Below are 22,745 nucleotides of genomic sequence, written 5' to 3'. Positions count from 1 at the left end.
CTCATCCTGTCAGCGAACTACAGGGCTTGGCAACCAAACCTCATGAACTCAATGATTTTTTGATGTGTAACAGTTTCGATTAATTGAGGTAGTGAGAAGACTCATTTGAATAACGATCAAATGACTAAGTTTCGTCTACAGAACCTTGTTGTTGTCATTCTCGAACGATGAAATATTTGATAAAGTTGAAGTATTTCCGAAGAAACTATCCAATCGGAACATAGGTAACGGGTGTTTTTTTTTCGAGGTATATAACTTTAAGTTGGCATTACTGCTCAAGATGGCGACTGATTTAACAGCTGTCAAGTAATTTATTCTCAGTTTGGTTGGTAATTCATCATGAATAGACTCACGCCTGAACAACGCTTGCAAATAGTGCAATTTTATTCCGAAAATAATGGTTCTGTGCTGAATACGTATCGCCCACTACGTCCATCTTATTTTGTTTAGCGATGAAGCGCACTTCTGGTTAAATGGCTACGTCAACAAACAAAACTGCCGCATTTGGAGTGAAGCTAATCCTCAAGTGTATGTCGAAACACCGTTACATCCAGAAAAACTGACTGTTTGGTGCGCTTCATGGGCTGGTGATTGGTCCGTACTTCTTCAAAAACGATGATGGCCAGAACGTTACAGTCAATGATGATCGGTATAGAGCCATGATTACTAACTTTTTCATTCCTGAATTGAACAACCATGATGTCCAGGAGCTGTGGTTCCAACAAGACGGCGCAACATGTCACACAGCTCGTGCCGCAATCGATTTATTGAAAGACACGTTTGGTGATCGCCTAATTTCACGTTTTGGACCTGTGAATTGGCCTCCAAGATCTTGTGATTTAACACCGCTAGACTACTTTTTGTGGGGCTATGCAAAGTCATTGGTCTATGCGGATAAGCCACAAACTCTTGACCATTTAGAAGACAACATTCGCCGAGTTATTGCCGATATACGGCCACAAATGTTGGAAAAAGTCATCGAAAATTGGACGTCCAGATTGGTCTACATCTGAGCCAGCCGTGGCGGTCATATGCCAGAAATCATATTTAAAATGTAATGCCACAAGATTATCTTGCGGATAAATAAAATTCATGTCAATCGAATAATCCATCGTTGTTTTATTGCAATTTAAAGTTCTATAGCTCTAAAAAAAACACCCTTTATATAGTCTAAAGTTCTGTTGAGAACACATGCCTATAACATTTATTATTGCAGACAAACCCTCCTTACGAACAATAGTTCGGTGAAGGTGATTAAATCGTAACTTTTGAAGAACATCTCCACCGCAGAAACAATTATTTAAAGTATATTCATAAATGTTTCACTTATTGGAAAATGTGTAATCTGCAATTTGACCATGTATTCTTCTCTATAAGTTGTTCGTCAAATGAAATCATGGCATATTGTGGAAAACATTCTATATTTTGAAAATACATACTGACGGATTATCAATACCTACTATCATATTAGGGTTATTATTCACTGGAGTGATTAACGAAAATCGCCTTCGGCTGATCTCGTGAATAATAGCAATCATAATAGATATTATGTTCATTGAATAATTCGATTTCATTGTAGTTCAACTATTTTCAGCATCAAAGATCACCTTAAATTCCTCTACCAACATGAAAGAGCAAATGTGCATTTTCCAATTCTCACAAACCCGATCAGAATAACCGACTGCAATTTCGAAAATCGCAATTACGATCTGTCATTGAATACGAAACCGAAAGCCAGTCAGATAACGACATGAATGAAATCTGCAAGCATGCACTGCATTCTCACAAACAAGAATCATACGACCGAACATGCCATCAACTTTGGTCATTGCACTTGTTTGTGTAAATCGAGACCGTTCAAATGGATCCCACCAGAATGTTTAACATTATTTATATCTACGTGGTTTAGAGTGTTCGTTTGTTTGTATCTGTGTCCGTAATTCGATTAGTCCGATTTTGAGCTGGCCTGGCGGATTCTTCCGAGATGAAATCATTCGATTTTGTAACGACAAACGGAACAGGAGGTATACAAATATACAATTTAAAAGTTCATACTGTTATATTTATAGTGAAAGAAATCTTTGAATAATGTCAATGGTTTAGTTAAGGTTACGTAGAGAATTCAATCAGTTATTTATTTGATCAAGAATTAGCGTAGTCTACTTTGTATTCAATGCTACCTGATGCCTCGCCTGATGATGATCTGTTTAGTGACCCTTTTCTTGCTGTTTTTATAACCTTCAACTCAAATATGCGGTTCCGAAAATTATTGAGAGATATTCATTGAGGAAATAAAAGTGGGTACAGTGATTCGCATGAATAACCTCAAAATATACTAATGAAAAAAAAACGAAATTTCAAGGTCAGTAACCTCACTCTAAAATTACCTAGACAATCGCCGAGTACCTACTTCCCTTTTTCACAAAATTGATTAAACCGTTTTTTTTTTTGTTAAGAATATGCCTGCACTTGTATCATGAATAACTATTCTAGCCTTGAAAAGGCCAGGAATTAAGTTTCCTTATTCCTTGTCTTCCAGCTACTAATCTACACTACAATATATTTATTAAAAGTTAAAAACCTATAATAGCTCTTCATGATTTTAGTGATAAGCTGTTCAAATCCAGTCTCATTCACCATAAACATATGTATATTTATTAATTTCTGATAAAATATCTTGGCCAAAATTTATTTTGCCTCAATCGGAATATATAGTCCTTGACAGTATGAATATTTTTTCTGGTCATCTCCATTTACCTTTCTCGAATAATATTGGCCGTCTTACAAGAGTTCTTTTCCCATATTGTCATCTCTAGGTTTGGTGAGAAAACTTGGCATCCACGCTCTTGCCTTTTGACAGCTTTGTTGTTTTAGTTACGGGGCTATTCGAAGCCTCAGGTTTCTGCCAAAAAGTCCTCATTGCAGGTCTAAATTAGACGCTGTACGAATCAAATAACGCCATATGCATGCAATACCGCCATTGATGAGACTTGGCTGAACCCTCAGTTGAATGAATTACACGTTATTTTTCAAAATTTCGAATCCTATCGTCGAATAATCATCCCACAATTTTAGAGTTGACATCATGCCTTCGACTCACGTATGTTTCAAGGACACGACAGCAATTTTTGGCATCTCCCTTACTCAGCACCAACCATCGGCTATTCTGAGGCGGGGAAGACCTCAAAGGCGCCCGAAAACTCGAAAAAAAATTGTCCCGATGCGACATCAAGTCCTATTGAGAGCTCATCGAAATAAGACAGCGGCGAAAGTCACCTGTGATTCGGAGAAGCCGTTGGAACTGATCCAGAAGATGACGCACGTCACATATTGTTCGTCGAGCCCACATTTATTACGGTAACATCTTTGGGTCCAAATTGTATCTGTGTGTTCAACATTATTCCGAGAAAATCATATGTGTTTGGCCGCGTGAAAATAGTGCTAAGTGTTTACCCGTCGGGTACTATGAGATAAGTCCTCTATTGATAACGTACGGGCATGGTTTTATTAATAATTGGTGCGGTGACGAGTGTCAAATATCTTCCTGTTGACAGGAATCGAATATTAACGCATTGATGATCGACTTGGATGAATACTTGGCATGTCTAGTAGTCGTTTAGCGTAAACGCGTTGGGCCCTTTATGTAATTCCTTGTTTATCCTCGTTTGGTCAGATGATGTTTTATTTGTATGGGTAGATTGCAATGAAGTCTTATACTTTTTCTTCCTTCAACCTAAAGAGTTATTTTTAAAAAGTGGATGTAAACATATTCAGTAATCAACTATTTAGATTCCAATAAATGCATCCTTCAGCCTTGGGAGTGTAGCTTTTCCCGAGGCTCTCAGATAATACCACTTGTTGATTTCATTTCCCAAACATCGCAAGTAGTGGCTCTTCTGTTAAGAAAGTTCGCAACTTTTTCATTGTATGTAACCTCTTGGGCATGTTAGGTCATGTTGGTCCAGATGAGTGTACTTCAGATAATACAACTTCATCAATTAGATGTGTCTGTTGAGAATATTTCGCGAAGTACGGGTGTGAAAAGTTTGGTCGTTCAAGTAAGATTCTGGTAACTTGTTTCAATCGATCAGATCCTTCTATGTAGTTAATTACTACCGTGTTTATCATTGTTATTTCAGTTTTAGACATAACATGGGTTTGTATCAACTAATCACTTTTTCGTTTAGTTTTAACGTTCTTTTCTGTTTATAGATTACTATTGACAGCTTGTTCTAAATCATTTGACTACTTTCTACTTCAGCAAACAAACATTGAAATATAAAGAGGTAGAAGAACACTGAGACTATATAAGTGCTAACTATTTTGAACAACCATTCAATATTCACATGAGTATCTAAAAATAAGTGTAGCGAGTTTATTTACTAATCCTCCAAAGTGACTATCAGCCATTCACTTCACTCTATTAATTCTAAGGACATGTTCAGATTCCAACACTTTCGATTTCATCAAATCGACATTTCAAACTTGACAACTGGAATAATATTTAGGTTAGATATACAAGTGCTTCAACACTGTACTTAAATTTAAGAAAATAACACCTATAAAAACGGTAGAGAAGTTAACCAACTAAACATCAGAGTGGATTGTTGGTCCTTCAAACCGAACCTTATTTCCGCTGATTGATGCTGACAGAATGATCCGAATTACTCAAACACTTGTGCTCCAGCAGTTGACCTTCTTTTTCAATCATTTCTCACTTGGTGGCTTTACATGGAACGAAAGCAGCTTTGTCGGAAATGGTATGAAGTAAGCAATGAGGTATAAGCGTCTACGACCAGAAGGTCGTTGGAGGGAAGGTTTAAAAGGGTGAACTCACCAGGTTGACATATCCTGCTCCAGTGATAGGGGTTGCAACAAATATACACAGGGTCTGCAGCCGATCTACACACCGGCAACCTTCGCAGTTCAGAGGCCAGTCTGAGGTCCGGCCACCTCCAGGCCTGGCAGCACAGCACGTGCGGTTGGTTGTCACGAGGCAACAGCACGCAATTTGAGGCTCCCTGACCGCGGCTGGTGACGGCGCTCAGCAGCATCTGCAGCTGGTTCTCCTGAAGGCGCTTCAGCAGCGGGCCCACCTCTACGCACTCATCGCTCCCCAGTTGCTGAGCACGTCTGCGATGTGCCTCCACCAACCGCTTACTCAGAATGTTTCTCTTGCTTCGAAACATGAACATGAAGCAGGCTTAGGTCGGCTCGGTTACGCTGGATCAGCATTTGGACAACTTGATCGCACTCCCGATTCAACCACAACACTTATCGCACGAACATGGAACGATGCGGCTACTGTAATCCTAACCTGTCGTCGTTTGACAGTCGGTCGGTCGCACGGCACTAGATCAATCTGTTGACGTTTTGCGCGAAATTTGACACACACGCGCTAGAGCACCGGTCGTGTTGGATACCAACGTTTGTGTGCGAACTGAGCCTACGATACTGAAAGACTGGAGTTGGTCTTCGAATGCGATAAACGAGAATTGAGACGATGCGCGCGGCGTTGCCGGTTCGTCGGTTCTCGTTTTCCTATCGGCGTCAGGCGCCACGGAAGTCTGCGCCGAACGTTTTTAAACGGATTTTTTCGTTGGAGATGTTTAATCATCGTTGGTCACGTTATTAAATGTAGATGGTCTCGTAGACTTTTATTTATTTTATAGATTTCTTCAGACGGTAATGGGTATAAAAGTTATCGATCAGTTTAAAAAACTTTTTTGAATTGGTCTTGTAATTTGAATAATTTAGTCGACGATTTACAGAAGGTCGTTTACCGAAATTTATGAAATTATGCATCCAGTGAAAATATTAACAATAATAAATGATTCGAAAAAACAAAAATTCTTTTAACGTAACATTTCATTTGGCGGAAATACATAGTTTTGAACCTTTTGATTAGAATTAATGATGAAGAATTCTTAGATCAGAATGAACTCGAAGCATTTGGAAATAGTCTTTCGATGATTCGAATAATAGAAACAAATTGAATTAAATCTCAGTATCTAGTTATTCATATATACTTGCGGTACTTATTTTAAAGTTATAAAATAATGTCAATTATTCATGCAAGTTCATGAGGATATTATAATTATAGACTTTATAGTTATTTCAACTCCCATATCATAAATCAGATCAAATTTTGTATCTAAATAAATAAATAAATTAATAAAATTAGAAATTCAATAACACAAACAATATTTAGCTATTCCACGTGAAGAAAAAATATTATATCTATTTTTCATTTCACTTTTGAGAAAAATAAGACAATTCAGTTTTCTTACGATTTAATTTAAATTACTCAACTTCACAGATCAAAAAGGGAAAAAGGTGAATCCTTTTGAATAAGTATCTATCTTCGGTTTCGTACAATTTTTGTTTTACTCAACATTTTTTTATTTTTTTCAATTATCAATATATTCTCCAAAGGAATTTTGAAACAAAAGATACAAGCACTTTGTAATATTGAAGCATAGTAAGTTTTTCCAAGTCGACTTAGTTGATTCAGCTTATTATTCGTTTATTCACAAGAACTTTTATTTTATTTTATTTTTTATATTATTAGTTTTTTCATATTTAGTTTCCACTCAGAATCAAAAGCAGATCAAATACATATTTTATTTCACTCGAATCGTTGTCAAAATCACAAGAAATATGAATGAATTCCAGTTTCGAAGAAAAGCCTCTAAACCGTTCGGTAGTCTGTCATAATGTCTCCCTTTAGCGTAATTATCGTAAACGGCAAGCAATTATCATCTTTGACCTTTCTTATGGACTCGAACAGAGATCGGTTTGAATTTGTACGTATACCGAAGAAATTCGTTACGAAGCGGCAACCCTGCCGAAGAACGGTTTCGGATCAGGCCGACAGAGCGAACTGGTCTAGACCATGTGGTGGGGCAGAATTGGCGCCGTCTTGGCGCCAGGCCCGTACTGCATACCCGTAGTGGCCCCATGAGGGACCTCCAACGGATGATGTTCCGGCTTGTCAGGTAAAAATGCATGAGCATATATTTAGCGGAGTGGATTAACGAGAAGTAAATAGGGCAGGTTTTTTGAATGTGTAGGAAATAAATCGGCGCGATACACAGAGCGGCATTTCGCGGATATCTTGGATGATTCGACATTTGGCGCTGCCACGTGTGCGTTTGCGTCTTAGGCATTTTCGCTTGAAAATGCAGCGGGGTTGTGAGGTTGGGAAATTTTTCTTGAGATTATGGGATTTCGTGTTGTCGAAATTGATTGATATCTACGTTCACTGTGTGGCAGTCTTTATGAAATGGTTTGATTTTCAATAATCGACCTTGAAGGGACCAATGAAAAATTAATTATTTACATTTTGGAATGGGTCATATTAAAAAATTACCGGTTTCTTATTATAAATATGAATTTTTCGATAATTATTACGAATATACAGTAGTTAGGATTTTGAGGTTGAAATATGGAATATAGTAACATAGCAGAAATACACAAAACTATTCACATGTCATCCAGTATCCGATAAATATACAGGGTGTTATTGAAAGTGAAGTTTGAAACACTTCACTTTACCGTATTTTAAAATAATAATCTAATATACAGGGTGAATTACTTTCGAGTAATGAAGTCACCGTAATTTTTTTTTCAAATGGAACTCCCCCATTTTGTCTCAATTTTCCGATTACTCTAGCTGAGCTGATTCCAAAAATGTATCACATGTTGATTCCAATTGGTACATGGTGCACAAAAATAATAAATTAAATCCAAGCAATAATTAAATCTTTCCCGAATACCAAAAATATTGTAGTACTAAACTGTCATTGAACACCAATAAATAACTAAACAATTAATGACCATTCACAAAAAACTAGACGACTATGTTTTTTTAATTGAAAAGAAATAATTTCTTTCATTTTCTCTCTACTAGACCACAAGTACCAAACATGTTTGGAAACAGCTCATTTTCATTAATCTAAAAATGTAACAAACTACAGGGTGTTACATTCAAACCGTTTTTGAATATCTCGTTCAATTTGTGACAAAAAATCTTCCATGCCTTTTTTTCCTTTGGGACGCTGTTTTTATGCAGGAAAAACTTTAATAAATTATTAAAAACTATCCAAATGAGAGATAATTTATTTAAAAAAAGTGTTCGTTGAGATATTCATTTTTTTTACATGGAAACGGCGCCCTATATAAAAAAGGCATAAGAGATTTTTGACAAATTGAATGAGGAATTCGAAAATTATTTTTAGCTTGAAATATCTCAGTGGTGTACCATTTTTTTGCCCAAAAACAAGGATTGTTACCCAGATTAGCCTCAATGATTAACAGAAAAATCTTAACTGCATGTCAATAAATGCGCAATTACTACCTCTTGAAACCCACCAAATTTCATTTGGATATCTCGACCGTTGTCAAAGCAATAAATAAAATGTCAGTTTTCAAGACAAACACCCCGTATCTCGGAAAATATTTACGAACAAAAATTATAGGAATAGCAAACTGTCATTTTTTTATGCAGAATCCCCCCCCTGAAGTTTGTTGCACTAATTCACTAAGACCCTGTATAGTTTTTTGCGCCAGTGATTTTTAGCCTTACGAATCCATTGATCTGTTCCTAGATAGTAGGATGATTAGTGGCGTCTAACAATTTATTTTTGTATCAAATTTCATGCGAATAACTTTTCCTGAGAAGAACTTTGGATCAATGGTTTCCGGACTCAACGCATTCCAGAACTTTAACTGTGGAAATTTCAGAGAAAGTTTTATAATTTCTTTGAACGACTCCAAAGATTTATAATTGGAAGCAACAAAGTGAAATATCTGTCCGTTGCTATATATAGCTGTATACTACAATACTACTAGAAGCGTTAATTGCATTGAATTTAGTTACCTATTCATTCTCCATCGATCTAACTAAAGAAATTAAATTTATAAAAAATAATTATTTTTTTTGAATATTTTTCTAAATTTGTGAGCCGCATATAAAGATGATAAATACTTAAGAATCTTCATCGCACAGTACTAGCTTTAATGGATTCGCAGTTTTTGTGAAGGTTCATCTGAACTAATGAACCCAATCCCGCGAATGTGGGATTCCTCTGAAATTCAGTGAGATAAACATTGCGAGATTTGCCATGCGGGATTCAATATTAAAATTGCATGTTAGATAATAAAAGCGCAAATCATTTGAAACGTCCCAGAAAGCAATGAACCAATCATAAGCCACGGACCAACCATAGTTACTGTTGAAACAATACTACGATTCATGATCAGCATTTTGAAAAATCATTATAACTCGACTTGAGTAAAGAAATAATTGTTAACGCTTTATTTTCTAGAATAAAAGAGCGCCGTTAATTAATGACAAGCATGGTACCGTATTCGGAAAACCCTGGCAAATATCTGGAATTTCTGGGAAACGCTCAATGTCTACAAATGGCTAAGAAGATACATTTGTACTTCATATCAAATCAACATCACGAAATAAAATTGAGAGTTCGACTGACAGGCTGCAAAAAGAGACGACTTTAAAACACAAAACACAATCCCAAACCGAAGACCATTTCACTTAGGCTGACGAGGATAAGGTATGTGCATTATTTCAGAAATTATAAGTAAAAATCTGAAATTTTCGAAAAAAAATGGATGAAATTTCCGAGGCTGCAACTTCTCCTGGATGTAAGCTACGCCCTTGAAACCTCGCTTGAAACCTCACTATGTTTCAGATCATAACCCGATGTTCAAAAAACGTTTTTATTTGAGGGGTCTGTGACGAATAATTTAGGGGATCTAACGATTTTTGGATGAAAATTCAATTTTTTCCCAAATTTCGAATTTCATCAAAAGTGTGAGATCTACGTGAAATCCGTGAGCGGTGCCAGAATTGACGATCCCTCATTAGCCGAATTTCGATCTCACTTGAAAAATTTTTTGTCGAAAAATTTTCGAAAATTTTCCATACCTAACCCTTACAAAATTGAAAAAAAATTAAAAGTTCCTTTATTGGACTATTGTACCATTTTATTGATTGATTCGACCATGTAGATCACGAAAATGCTTTCAGTTTGGCGTCGATATTATTGGAGAATATATAGTACGTCACTGCTTTCTATGAAATTAAAAATTTTTTTTGCAAATTTTATTAATTTCTGAAAAAAAATTATATGTATTTCAGTTTTATTTCAACTGATGCATAGTTCCTGTTTGTAAACATGCATCAAATTTCATGAAGATATTTACAGTAGCAGCGAAATAAAGCGTAATAAAGATTTCGACATACATTCATATGGTCGATGTTTTTTCTTAATTTTTGAATATAAACTTGACTTTAGTGAACACCCCATTTTACAACCCTTATATTAATTTAGTTCAATAAATACTGAATTCAGAATATTCAGATGAAGGTTTCCAGTTTTCCAGACTTTTATAATTTATAAAACCAAATGAGATTCGTTTTAGCTTATCGAGTATAAAATAATTTCCTTTCGATATGTAATTCTCAATTCGTATTACAACAGAGATTATATACATGTTTGATTTCATAAACACATCAATCGTCGCAATTTAAAAAGAATTTAGAATGCATACTCAATTAATTCTCAATGTTCCGCCAATTCTGATTAATCTTTAAATTTAATTTTCATTCACAATGATAATTAAATTCGCCTGTAAATATTTTCTTACATATTCTCTCAACATTTCACGGAATTGGTTTATTTTAAGCCATAGAATTTATTGTTTCCTATTAAATAGTACGTGATATGAAGTTAAATTGGGTGTTTTAGAATAACGTTCGGGAGTCAGGGATAACATTGCACTTTTGAAACACTATTTTCAAGAAATTTTAGAGGATTTACTATTTGGGCACTCGTTCCCTGAACAGATTGTGGTTATGTTCTTCAATAGGCTAAATCTAAAAGAACGTTCCGTAAATATGGCCGTTCGAAAATTTTGTTTTCCTTATAACTTCAAAACTAATAATTCAATGTAAATTTTCTGCTGCATTTTGATATAATTTAACAGTTTCAAACTTCGTGCAGGTTTTAATCTGAAGATTGAAAATTCAAGAAAATTATACAAAATTATTTGTTGAGACTTATTTATCCCATTAATTTATATAATCTGATGTATTGGGTATTTGATTTGTAGGGATTGTCCTTTACTAAAATTTTATTTATTTTGATTTTTATCAACGTCAAAAATATAAGCAAACGTTTCGGGCTGAACCCTTTTTCAATGTCTAAAAAAAAATAATAAATTACAAACATCATATATAAAAAACCCAGAGATAGAGATTCATTACCTTTTTGAGTGATATAAATTATACTTATTACAATATTTAGTTTGGAAATCAAATTGTTAGCGATATCTTGTCACCTTATGCTGTCGAATACTATATGTCATGATCAACAGATGTTAGACTGTGTTTTCCTCTTTTTATTTTCAATTTGTATTACGTTTGTTTTTTTGTATCATAGTGTCGAATAAATTTTGTTAAGTCCCTTTATGTCTGTTCTATCATTTATTGAATTCTGATTTTGCTTAATATAAATCATTTCAAGGAATTCTTTGGTTTTCTTATTTTTTTCTTTTTCTAATATTTTCGTATTTCGAAATTAAATGTGTGATCATTATCTACGATGTGTTTGTAGAGGGTTGTCTGCGTTTCTGAGTATTTGTGGCCTTTAATTCTGTCAAATAATTTTTGTTGGGTTTCTCTTATATATACACTCCACTGCATTAATTGCATTTTATTTCATAAATAACGTGTGATTTCTGATTACTGGGTATTAAATATTAATTAGTAGTTCTCTCAGATTTCTATGAAATCTATTGGTAGATTTAGGTAGTTTCAGTAATATCTTTCCAAACTTGTACAAAATGACTTTTTATCAACGCTAGCATTTTCAGCTCTCGTTGAAAAAAAATTTTCCAGTGCTGCTTTTATACAGTTACAAAAACCCGCAATATGTAAGGCGACAAATCTATAAAAGGCCTCATGTGTTTTAGGTCCTGGATGGGAAATTATGAAATCAAACAAAGTTTGGAGGTTTCTTAATATTAAGAAACCTTATTTTTTATTATATTTCATTTTGTTATGATTCATAAAGATTTAATTTTTGTTTCTATTTCAAAAAACTTTATATTTTCGGTTGTTTTATACAATAAGTTTAATAATCCTTCTCATTTCATCTGTTTTTTATTGATGTGACACTACACAATAAAACTGTTAAAAATCAAGAAGCTTGATATGATTCGAGTACTTGATGCCATTTCTTCCTTACTGAACCTCAAAGCAACTTTTGATGAGCGAAATACTTATGAAGTTAATGAAACATCAGAATTAAGAAGTCAAAACAAATTCATTGGGCCACTTCAACACCTATACACAACTATGCGATGTCAATTCAAAAAACAGCCCCTCTAATCTCACTGCGTGCCCCAAATATCGCTCCTACATAAACCACCCGAAGTTCCGTGTGAACGTAGAGAATAAGCAATAAAAATAAAAGCATAATAGTTCGACAAGAATAACAAAGGCAGTGGATTTCGTTTCTCGGCGGTGACAGCCGACAGGCCAAACAATCGCTGAATGGGGTACACGAGCTAGAAAGGATTAATGCGATACATATATCAATCGATTTTCGTAACAAATTTCATAAAAATAGTTCTTATGGTTTCCTAGAAAAGCTAAGGTCAAATGGATTTTTTTCATTCGATTTTATTGAATCCATATCGCAGACTGTAGGAATTTCAATTTCCTTTTTCCTTGTTTCCAGAGTTTCATTATTGAAAATGATAAACCAAAATGACTGAAATGATTTCAATAATGAGGTTATAGTCATGCAACCATTACGTACTGATAGGTAACAAGAAAATATGAAATAGCAAATATATGAAGCTACGATCTTATTTGAAGAAGTATAATGAAGACCATAAATCAAGAAGCAGTTCAAAGTATTCACAATCGAACAAAAAAATGTACGAAAAAATCATAATATCAAATTCCCTGTCGCTAAAACTGAATGTCGCAGAATTCTGTCGAAGATAATATAATGGATGTGAGAAAATTAAGGAAAAGTTTTGGGATATATTTAAAGTGTGCAAATTAATTTCTCATGAAATAGTAAATTAACCATATTGAATTTGTGCGCTGCACCATTAAATTTAACCATTTATAATTCTCGTTGATACAGTTCAATAATTCAATAAAATGCTATCGAAATCAACTGATAGTTATTCTATTCCAAGTTTCATTATTTAATTACCAATTGTTATGCAACAAATTTTCCTTTTTGGATAACTGAATCTTTAAAATGAAACTATCCCTTAAAAAGGTAAATATGAATAGTGTTAGATACGAGTTATCAATAACAATAAATGGTCTACAGTAAGGAGTTTGAAAACGACAAGTTGTTAACTTTCCCTTAGTTGTTCAATAATTTCTTAATTTTATTGTGTCTATTTTATCTATAAGGCTCCTAAGAAGTTCAAACCATAACTTTTATGTTGAATTTCAAAATTACGGTTGAACGTTTGTCCATATTCTAAGAAGTGATTGGAATATGTAGAATTATTCTTGCTATAAAGGAAACTCTTCAGATGAAAAGATTATAATACTTTTTAGCGATCATTACAGGTCAACTTATATACTCCTGATTCATCATCTGTTGAGATCACGAGTACTCAAGTTAACGTGTAATGATTGTCAAAATAAAATAATGAGTTAATAATAGTTCTCCAGAAATCGCAAATTATTTGTACATATATTTTCTCGCAACGGGATAAATAAGGCTTGTTTGTCTGACAGTAAAAAAATAATAATAATTCAATAATTTACCGAAAACTACTCTTTTTCTCGGTGGAAAAAGTATTAACTACTGACCAAATCACCAAATTGATAATTGAAGCACCAGAGGAGAAGAGGTTATAAATGAAGTCATTTTAATATTTGTCATATTCGTTGCTTGCCGAAGAAATAACTCGATTAGCCTGACGTTGAAAGACATGGAAAATAATGGCCGGTTTTTGATAGCCTTTAAGAAGGCGAAATTCACAAACCAAAAAGTTTTACAATTACAAAGGAAGTTTGTGCGTTTGATCCATGCTCTCTTCATCGTAAATATATGAATCTGAGATCTACTAACACTCATGGATAGTAAAAGATTATTTATTGCGTAAAGTAATGGTAGATGTTTTGCTAAATATGCAAGGTGTCATACAATCAGTCACTTGAACTAGTCCATAAAAACGCTTGGCCAGAAATCCCTCTAAAGTGAATACCGCGATCCGCTAAATACCGGGGTTTATTTTAAGTATTGTAAGGCAATAAATTCACTGGCCCCATCGGAATTTGAATAACTCTTGTATAATCAAAATATTCTGGCTTCCTCCAAGTGCAAGTGACTTTGGATATACTATACAACAAAGCAGATTGCTAAATATCTGAACATAGAATATCCAGAAGATAATACTGGACATGCTTCAGTATCTTTATTAGTGGAGAGTAGAGAAGATTTGCTTACTTTAAAAAGGCATGACGGTTGGCATTCCTTCACTGCCTATGGAGACTACGTCGAAGAATCGGTAAGCAGTTTCTAGTAAATTGTTCTGAGATTCAAGAACAGTAAAAATATCGCCAAACATCAGATTACAATGCAGAGGGGGTGCAAATCAAAAAGTGAATACTTCTTCAAATATAGCACCATCGAGCAAGCTTGAAGAAAGCCTATTTTCTCGACTACTTATTTACTTATATTTCAATTTTACCTACGCTCGCGAGCAAAGTTAATAGTATATTGTGCAACAAGTGGGGAAAGTCCAACTTTTCTCGCGGGTGTGGAAGTTTGTGGCACGAGCCTGAAAGGCGAGTGCCGCAAACACACGAGCGAGAAAAAGACTTTCTCCACATGTTGCACACTATACTTTTCCTACAACTGCACACATTTCAATAATTCATGAATGGACTTGATTCAAATCAAAATGGCCTTCGTTGACAGTATGTGCTAATTTATTGCGTTTCCATAGAAACGAGTCAAAAGCCAAATTTCATTGGTCTACCAAGCGAGGTGTGGGCAAGGTGCCGTGGGGAATAATATTTCTCACAGTATGAGCAATACATAGTTGAAATTGAGTAAGCTGTGAATAATACTCTACTTTCCATAGCAGTTGTAGGAAAACATATTAATGGATGCTATGAAGGTAGGAGGTGAGGGTGAAGTCAAACTTCAACATCTTGAACTGGTCATCGATAAAGTCAATCTTTTTCTAAATTTATGAAACAAAAGATCATTCACAATTATATTATTATTATTATTGATAAAGGGTGTTTTTTTTCGAGATATATAACTTTAAGTTGGCATTACTGTTCAAGATGGCGACCGATTTAACAGCTGTCAAGTGATTATCAGTTTGGTTTGGCAATTCATCATGATTAGACTCACGCCTGAACAACGTTTGCAAATAGTGCAATTTGATTTCGAAAATAATGGTTCTGTGCGGAATACGTATCGCGCACTACGTCCATTTTATCGTCGACAAAATCGTCCATCAGAACAGTTGAATGGCTACGTCAACAAACAAAACTGCCGCATTTGGAGTGAAGCTAATCCTCAAGTGTATGTCGAAACACCGTTACATCCAGAAAAACTGACTGTTCGGTGCGCTTTATGGGCTGGTGGAATCATTGGTCCGTACTTCCTCAAAAACGATGATGGCCAGAACGTTACAGTCAATTGTGATCGGTATAGAGCCATGATTACTAACCTTTTCATTCCTGAATTGAACAACCATGATGTCCAGGAGCTGTGGTTCCAACAAGACGGCGCAACATGTCACACAGCTCGTGCCACAATCGATTTATTGAAAGACACGTTTGGTGACCGCCTAATTTCACGTTTTGGACCTGTGAATTGGCCTCCAAGATCTTGTGATTTAACACCGCTAGACTACTTTCTGTGGGGCTATGTAAAGTCATTGGTCTATGTGGATAAGCCACAAACCCTTGACCATTTGGAAGACAACATTCGCCGTGTTATTGCCAATATACGGCCACAAATGTTGGAAAAAGTCATCGAAAATTGGACGTCCAGATTGGACTACATCCGAGCCAGCCGTGGTGGTCATATGCCAGAAATCATATCACAAGATTTTCTTGCGGATAAATAAAATTCATGTCAATCGAATAATCCATCGGCGTTGTTTTATTGCAATTAAAAGTTCTATAGCTCTAAAAAAAAACACCCTTTAGAATGATTTCAACTCAAAGAACTTGGTAACAAGCTCACTATGTGCCCTAAATATCGCCACTACATAAACTTGCCCAAATCTTCGTGTGAACGTAGAGAACGAGCGACATAAAAATAAAAACATAATAGTTCGGGCAAGAATAACACTGGCAGGGATTCCCTCCGTCGTCGGTGACGGGCCAAACAATCGCAGGATGGGGTACGAGAGAGCGCCGGGAAGTGCGTCTGCCAGAACCAGGTCTAGACCTCTGGCGATGTCGGCGCTCATCGTGGACTTCGATGGGGCCCCTGATGAAGCCACTTATCGGAACAGGGGTGGATCCGATGGTTTATTTTCGGAGTCGGCGGCGTCACCTAATGATGTTTATCTCGGGTGTCTCTGAGTAACGAGCGCCTCGTGAATTATGGGGAGAACAGGTGTCTAAATATGGATTATCGAGGGATGGGGAGTTATAGCGGTGATTTTGTTTGCGAACAGTTGGAATCTATGATCGTATGATATTTGATATGAAGTTTAAAGCTCCATGCGGAATTTCATGACAATTGCTTCATTAGAAACACAGAAAATTCGTGAATGTCGGAAAAATCTCATTCAATATAAAATTAGTATATTCTGCAAAAAATGGAGAAAGTTCAACTTTTCTCACTAGTTTTTGAAAGTTTGAACCACACGAGTGAGAATAGTATACTGTGCAACAAGTGGGGAAAGTCCAACTTTTCTCGCGAGTGTGGAAGTTTGTGGCACGAGCCTGAAAGGCGAGTGCCAAACACACGAGCTAAAAAAGAACTTTCTCCATATGTTGCACACTATACTTTTCCTACAACTGCACAAATTTCAATAATTCAAGTAATGGACTTGAATCAAAATGGCCTTCGTTGACAGTATGTGCTAATTTATTGCATTTCCATTGAAACGACTCCAAAGGCCAATTTCATTGGTCTATCAAGTGAGGTATGGGCAAAGTAAGGTGAGAAATAATATTTCCCACAGTATGAGCAATACTTAGTCTTGAAATTGTAGTTGTAGGAAAAATATTGTTCCTAACTCATGTGGAAAGTGCCTTTTCTGCACTCGACAGGTTGTTTCTGCAACAACTGCAGTCTCTTACGGAAAAGTATCACTTTCCACACTTGTTAGGAAAAGGTACTTTCCCCACATGTTGCACACTATAATTTTTCTACAACTGCCATGAAAAGTAGCGTATTCTTCATAGCTTACTATATTTCAAAACTATGTCTTGCTCAAACTGTAAAAATAGTTATTAATAATATAAGTGGAGAAGACATTGATATTCTTCCAAGAGTACAAAATTAAAAAACGAGCCACTGTCAACGAAGGCTATTTTGAATTGAATCAGTTACATTACTTGTATTTTTTAAATTTATGCAGATGGAGGAAAAGTATAGTTGTGTTCAACATGTGGAGAAAGTCCTTTTTCTCACTCGTGTGACTTTCAGGCTCGTGCTGAAAACTTTCACACTCATGGTTTTGAAATTCAGTAAGCTATGAAGAATACGTTTCTTTTCATAGCAGTTGTAGGAAATAGTATATTGGGCGAAAAGTGTAATCCAACTTTTCTCACGAGTGTGGAAGTTTTTGGCAAGAGCCTGAAAGGCGAGTGCTGCAAACACATGAGTAAAGAAAAAGAACTTTTTCATCCACATGTTGTACACTATAGTTTCTCTTCCTACAACTGCTTTGAAAAGTAACGTATTCCTCATAACTTACTGAATTTCATTATGTATTGAACATACTGTGAGAATAGTTTTTTAGAATATAAGTGCAGAAGGCAGTGATATTCTTCCACGAGTTCAAAATTCAAAAACGAGCCACTGTCAACGAAGGATATTTGAAGGTTCATTACTTGTATTTATGCAATTGTAAGAAAAGTATAGTGTGCAACATATGGAGAAAGTCCAACTTTTCTCACTCGTGTGTTTCGTGTGTTGATGGCTTCGTTGGAACAATAAAAAAATCAAACAGAATATCGAGAAACATTGTTTTTTCGTACAATATATACAATTTTTAATAATAATAATAATATAGTTTATTCTCAGAAAAAAAAAAACAAAATTTCTCAAAATGACACTTTACCATTTAAAATTTGAGAACTTCATCTTGAAGTAGTTAGTAGTGAAATTGAAATGAGAAAATCACTGACGTGAAAGCAGAATCGTTTGAGCGCTCGTCAATTCGACCACCAATTGCGCCCTTGGAGATCAAAAAATGTTTATAGGTCTCCAAAAGCGCAAGAGGCGCATGTATGAACAAGCACTTTAATGCTCCCGATTGCATGTCAATGCTTGCCTCATTTGTTCATAAATTCTTTATTTCTCATAGCTAATGGAATGAACAGGAAAAGCAAACAATATTGTAACCAAGAGAAATATTTGGCGAGCAATTATTCAATTGATATATTATGCTCATCAAGATTATTTGATTTTCTATAATGTATTCCATATTGATTTGACAAATTGTTTAATTTGCCAATTAATATATTCTTCAAAGGTTAGGTGTACTCCGATATTATTTCTCCTTAATCAATAAAGAGGATTATTATAAAAAATTCACGATATCGTTTGGAAAGAAAAAGAAAGAAAGATTTTCTATATCTAGGTGAATTTAGTAGGTACTGACATTGATTATAAAATGAAGAATTCGATCGCTATAGATACACCTATATTAGATGTGATTTATTTTGATGTCATTGTTGTTTGTTAGTTTATTTGGATGATATGATCCTCCTAAAAGTAAGCATGAGCATTCGATTGATTATTTTACATAAATATATTGAATTCAAACCTAATTTTTTCTAAATTCTTCTTGAATTTCTTCTGCTTCTGTTGACGCAACCAAAATGAAATTTTGCATGAAGCTTAAAATTGTCATTTTGATCGAATACGTTGTTTTGATATATTGAGGAATACAAAATATCTAAGGCCATATTTACGGCACCTTAGCCAGAGTTCGGTAATTAACTAACTTCTTATCATTGTCATTCGAGATCCGAACCATTCCTGAAAATCTCTTAAATTTCTAGGTGTTTGAGACCATAGCCTGCTCAAAATTCGAAAATCCAAGACATCATGACGAAATAAGTTATCTGTTCAGAGTACAAGTGCTTAAAAACCAAAATTGTTGACGAATGATTATTTATGGTATATTTGAAGCAATAACTTCTGTGAAATCTATTAACGGTTAAGACTTTCAAAACACTTTTCGAGTCTAGACTGTCTAACAATTAGAGGCGTCACTATTATTCTTCAGGAGACACGAACCTAATAAAATTCAACCCTAATTTTATGTGTCTGCTACCTAAATCTTCATTCAACAATCGAAATTTGCTTTCAATTTTTAATAATGTGTACCTGAAGGCCCCAACCCAAACCTCTATTGTTGTGGTAACGTTTGTAAATATACTGTCATTTATGTAAAGAGGGATATATATCAACTTGAAAAGTATTGAGGATTTCAACAGAGAATACCGAGAATCGTTAAAAAAAGGAAAATATTGAAATTGAAATTTTAACTATTCAATTTCATCGTAGCTCATAGAATGCTTGATACATTTTATGACTTGCCATGAAATTGAATGGTTGAAATTTCAACTTCCAGCAATTTGAATAATAATTTTAATATTTTCAAATATTCCTTTCATACTCAATTATAGATTTCATAAATTTTTTTGTTCCAGCAAGCATTAAAAAAATTAATTAAAATATAATTCATTGAATAATGCGTATTTTAGCTAGTGAGAATTTGCTACATAACCTGTTTCAAACTCAATATTTTCATGGAATGAGCACAAAAAAGCGGAAATTTGTGAAGTAGGAAGCAATAACTTTTTTCGGCGCTTTGAAAGAACAAGTAGACTAGAAAATAAGCAATACATTATTTCCTGTATAACAGTCGAGTGTTTTACCGTTATAATAGGTATCATTACCTCAAATCAGAGACAATTTAGACAGAAAGAACCATTATATCTCATTAGTGATCGAAATATAAGCGAATTATAATATTTGAGATTCTTGTAGGAATGAAGACATGATCGTTTGAACTATTTTTGGCAATTTTATAAATTCTGGTTAATTAGTTTCTATAATAAACCTGAATTGTTTGATTAACAAAACAACTCTTAAAATCTTCAGTTCATGTTTTGGAATGTGCCAAATTCAAAAATTGAATAAAAAATTCTGTCTGTCCGCCGCCCACTTTTGAAAGCTACGCCCAGAAACTGTTGAAGCTATTTACATCAAATTTGTTATCACACTAGTCCTAATACTCATAGTTTTGGAGATTTACACCCAGTTGCAGGAGCTTTCCTTAAAATTCAATTTCGCATTAAAAATGTTATCCTCCATTAAACGGTGCAAGTAGTCAATAGGCCCCTCCTACAGGAGGATTAAATTTTTAATGAATGCATCAAATTTTAATGAACGTTCCTGCAACTGGCTGTTAAATTTTTAAAGTGGGTTATTGAGAATTTTATATTTCCAATTTAGTTATTTATTACAAACGGCAGAGCCAATTTTCCAAGATATACAACATTATATAATTATAAAGATATAATACAAACAAAAAAAAGTTAAACCCTAGAGAAAAAAATATCAAAGAGAAAAAAACGAAAAGAACAGTTAACAAATTCAAATAGCCTCAAAATATATTTTGAGACTAAAAATAGATATCTCAAATGGATCAATTTCAGATGCATTTGCCCCCTTTATCGCTCTTTCAATAGGCTTGTTCATGGCATAGTTAGTGGGGTTATATTCGACATAAAAGATATCTCTATATCTAAGAAACGCATTTTTTGCATTCAGTTTTATCTTAGACAGTAAGTATTCACTTCTAATATAATTCTTAAGTAATTTATAAATAACCTTTATATCAAAATTATTTCTCCTTATATACATATAGTGGTTTCATTGATAGAGTCTCGAGTAAAAGGTCATAATTTATTGAGATCTTGGGATTATTCATTTTGTAAGCAACCCATCTTAAAAACTTTTTTAAATATTATTTTTGTGCACTTCATAATAGGGTGACCAGACCACAGATGAGTATTCCAATATACTACGGACGTTTGTAGAATAAACAATTTTTAAGGCAGAGATATTATTGAAATCTTTGAGTTTTCTTTTAATGATCATCACTTTGTCATCTCCGTATTTTTAGTTGATTTTCAAAAATACCGATTCGAACGTAATGAAATTTTGTATGTCGATGCAACTTTTCATGTTAAACCAGAGAAAATTCAAGAAGAATATTAGAAAACAATACACATTTTCTCATTGACAACATATTATGTGGAGATTTTGTGTGTAGATATAAAATAACAATTTCAAGCTTAACGTAAAAAATTTCATGTTGATGCTAAAAAAGACGGACAGTCATATTTTTCTGACATATTCTGTCACCTGATTCCGACTTGATGTAGACTTCTGGGACACCCAGTATATTATTTAACTTCTTCGAATTTCGAAATTTGGATAATTCTTTTCCTACCCAGAATTGTAGATTGAATTTCAACAACTGAATGATGTCTAATGGATATTCGATGTTTGTTGTCCAACCGCAAGGACACATAAATCTAGCCAGGTACTCGAGCCTTAGCTCGAGCTGCCGAAATCGGAATGATTTGATTGTTTTTTTGTCTGTAAGGCCTAATTATCGTCGGTTATACTGAGAATTTTCTGGCGCCTGTCGCACTATGTCATTTGGCCCCACTCTTCTGTCTCGGCTAAGCCTTTGTGTATGTAATTTTAGGAGTTCATGCTGTATCTACCGGATATTTATCATATAAGTGGATTTTTTCCCATCGGAAGATTTGTATCATTGCAAATTGAAAACTGTAAGTGATTTCATTCGAATCGAAAACAACACAAAATATTAATGGCTAATGAACAATATGAGAAAGACGAAGTAAATTGTCATTATTTTTTTAATTTAAATTGATCTATTTTTTATAAATTCAATCTTCTCAAATTATAAAGAGTAAGATTTTGTGGTTAACAATATTATATGGATATTTATCATTTCAAAACAAGAACTTTTCAAGTTTCAAATACCTGAAAAATAAATTCTTTTAAATTTTATCTTCTCATTGCCAATTGATTCGTTTATCGTTGTGACAATAGTCAGATAATCATTAGTTTTTTCGTGAGTAATATCATGAGGGCATTTAATTTTTCAGAAGAAAATCGGATAAACACGTTGCTTAGTAATATTTCAACAGAAAGCATTCATGCAGGTGCTTCACCCCCAGTACTCGTGCTTTTTGTTAGAAAAAAATTACTTTGCCTTGTGTATTTTTTTAATTTTTTCACAAGAAAAATTGAATAAATGGACAAGACTATTTTATGAGAACATAATTACTTGTTATCAAAGGTATTGTAAATTGTTCATGGCATGGCAACAGCTGACAAGTTTAGCCAAAGGTAAACCCAAAAAAACAGGTGCTGTCATACAGTTTTTCCATCTAGAAACCATTTGTAATTCAAAATGGA

General features: G+C 34.3%; 1 protein-coding gene across 2 annotated transcripts in view; it reads right to left on the bottom strand.

The window, feature by feature from the left end:
* The window catches only part of LOC123682197 (mothers against decapentaplegic homolog 6), a 77,098-nt gene extending 71,621 nt beyond the window's left edge, over window positions 1-5,477 (bottom strand). For both annotated transcript variants that reach the window (XM_045620711.1, XM_045620719.1), the window contains exon 1: window positions 4,838-5,477. In XM_045620711.1, coding sequence (XP_045476667.1) covers window positions 4,838-5,195 — 358 coding nt within the window. In that variant the 5' untranslated portion in view covers window positions 5,196-5,477. The remainder of the gene's footprint in view (window positions 1-4,837) is intronic.
* Between the last annotated feature and the right edge of the window lie 17,268 nt (window positions 5,478-22,745).

This window comes from Harmonia axyridis, chromosome 1 (genome assembly GCF_914767665.1).
Source record: "Harmonia axyridis chromosome 1, icHarAxyr1.1, whole genome shotgun sequence".
NCBI classification, from domain to species: domain Eukaryota; kingdom Metazoa; phylum Arthropoda; class Insecta; order Coleoptera; family Coccinellidae; genus Harmonia; species Harmonia axyridis.
The sequence above is the reverse complement of the archived record's forward strand: the minus strand, read 5'-3'. Positions and strand labels throughout refer to the sequence as shown.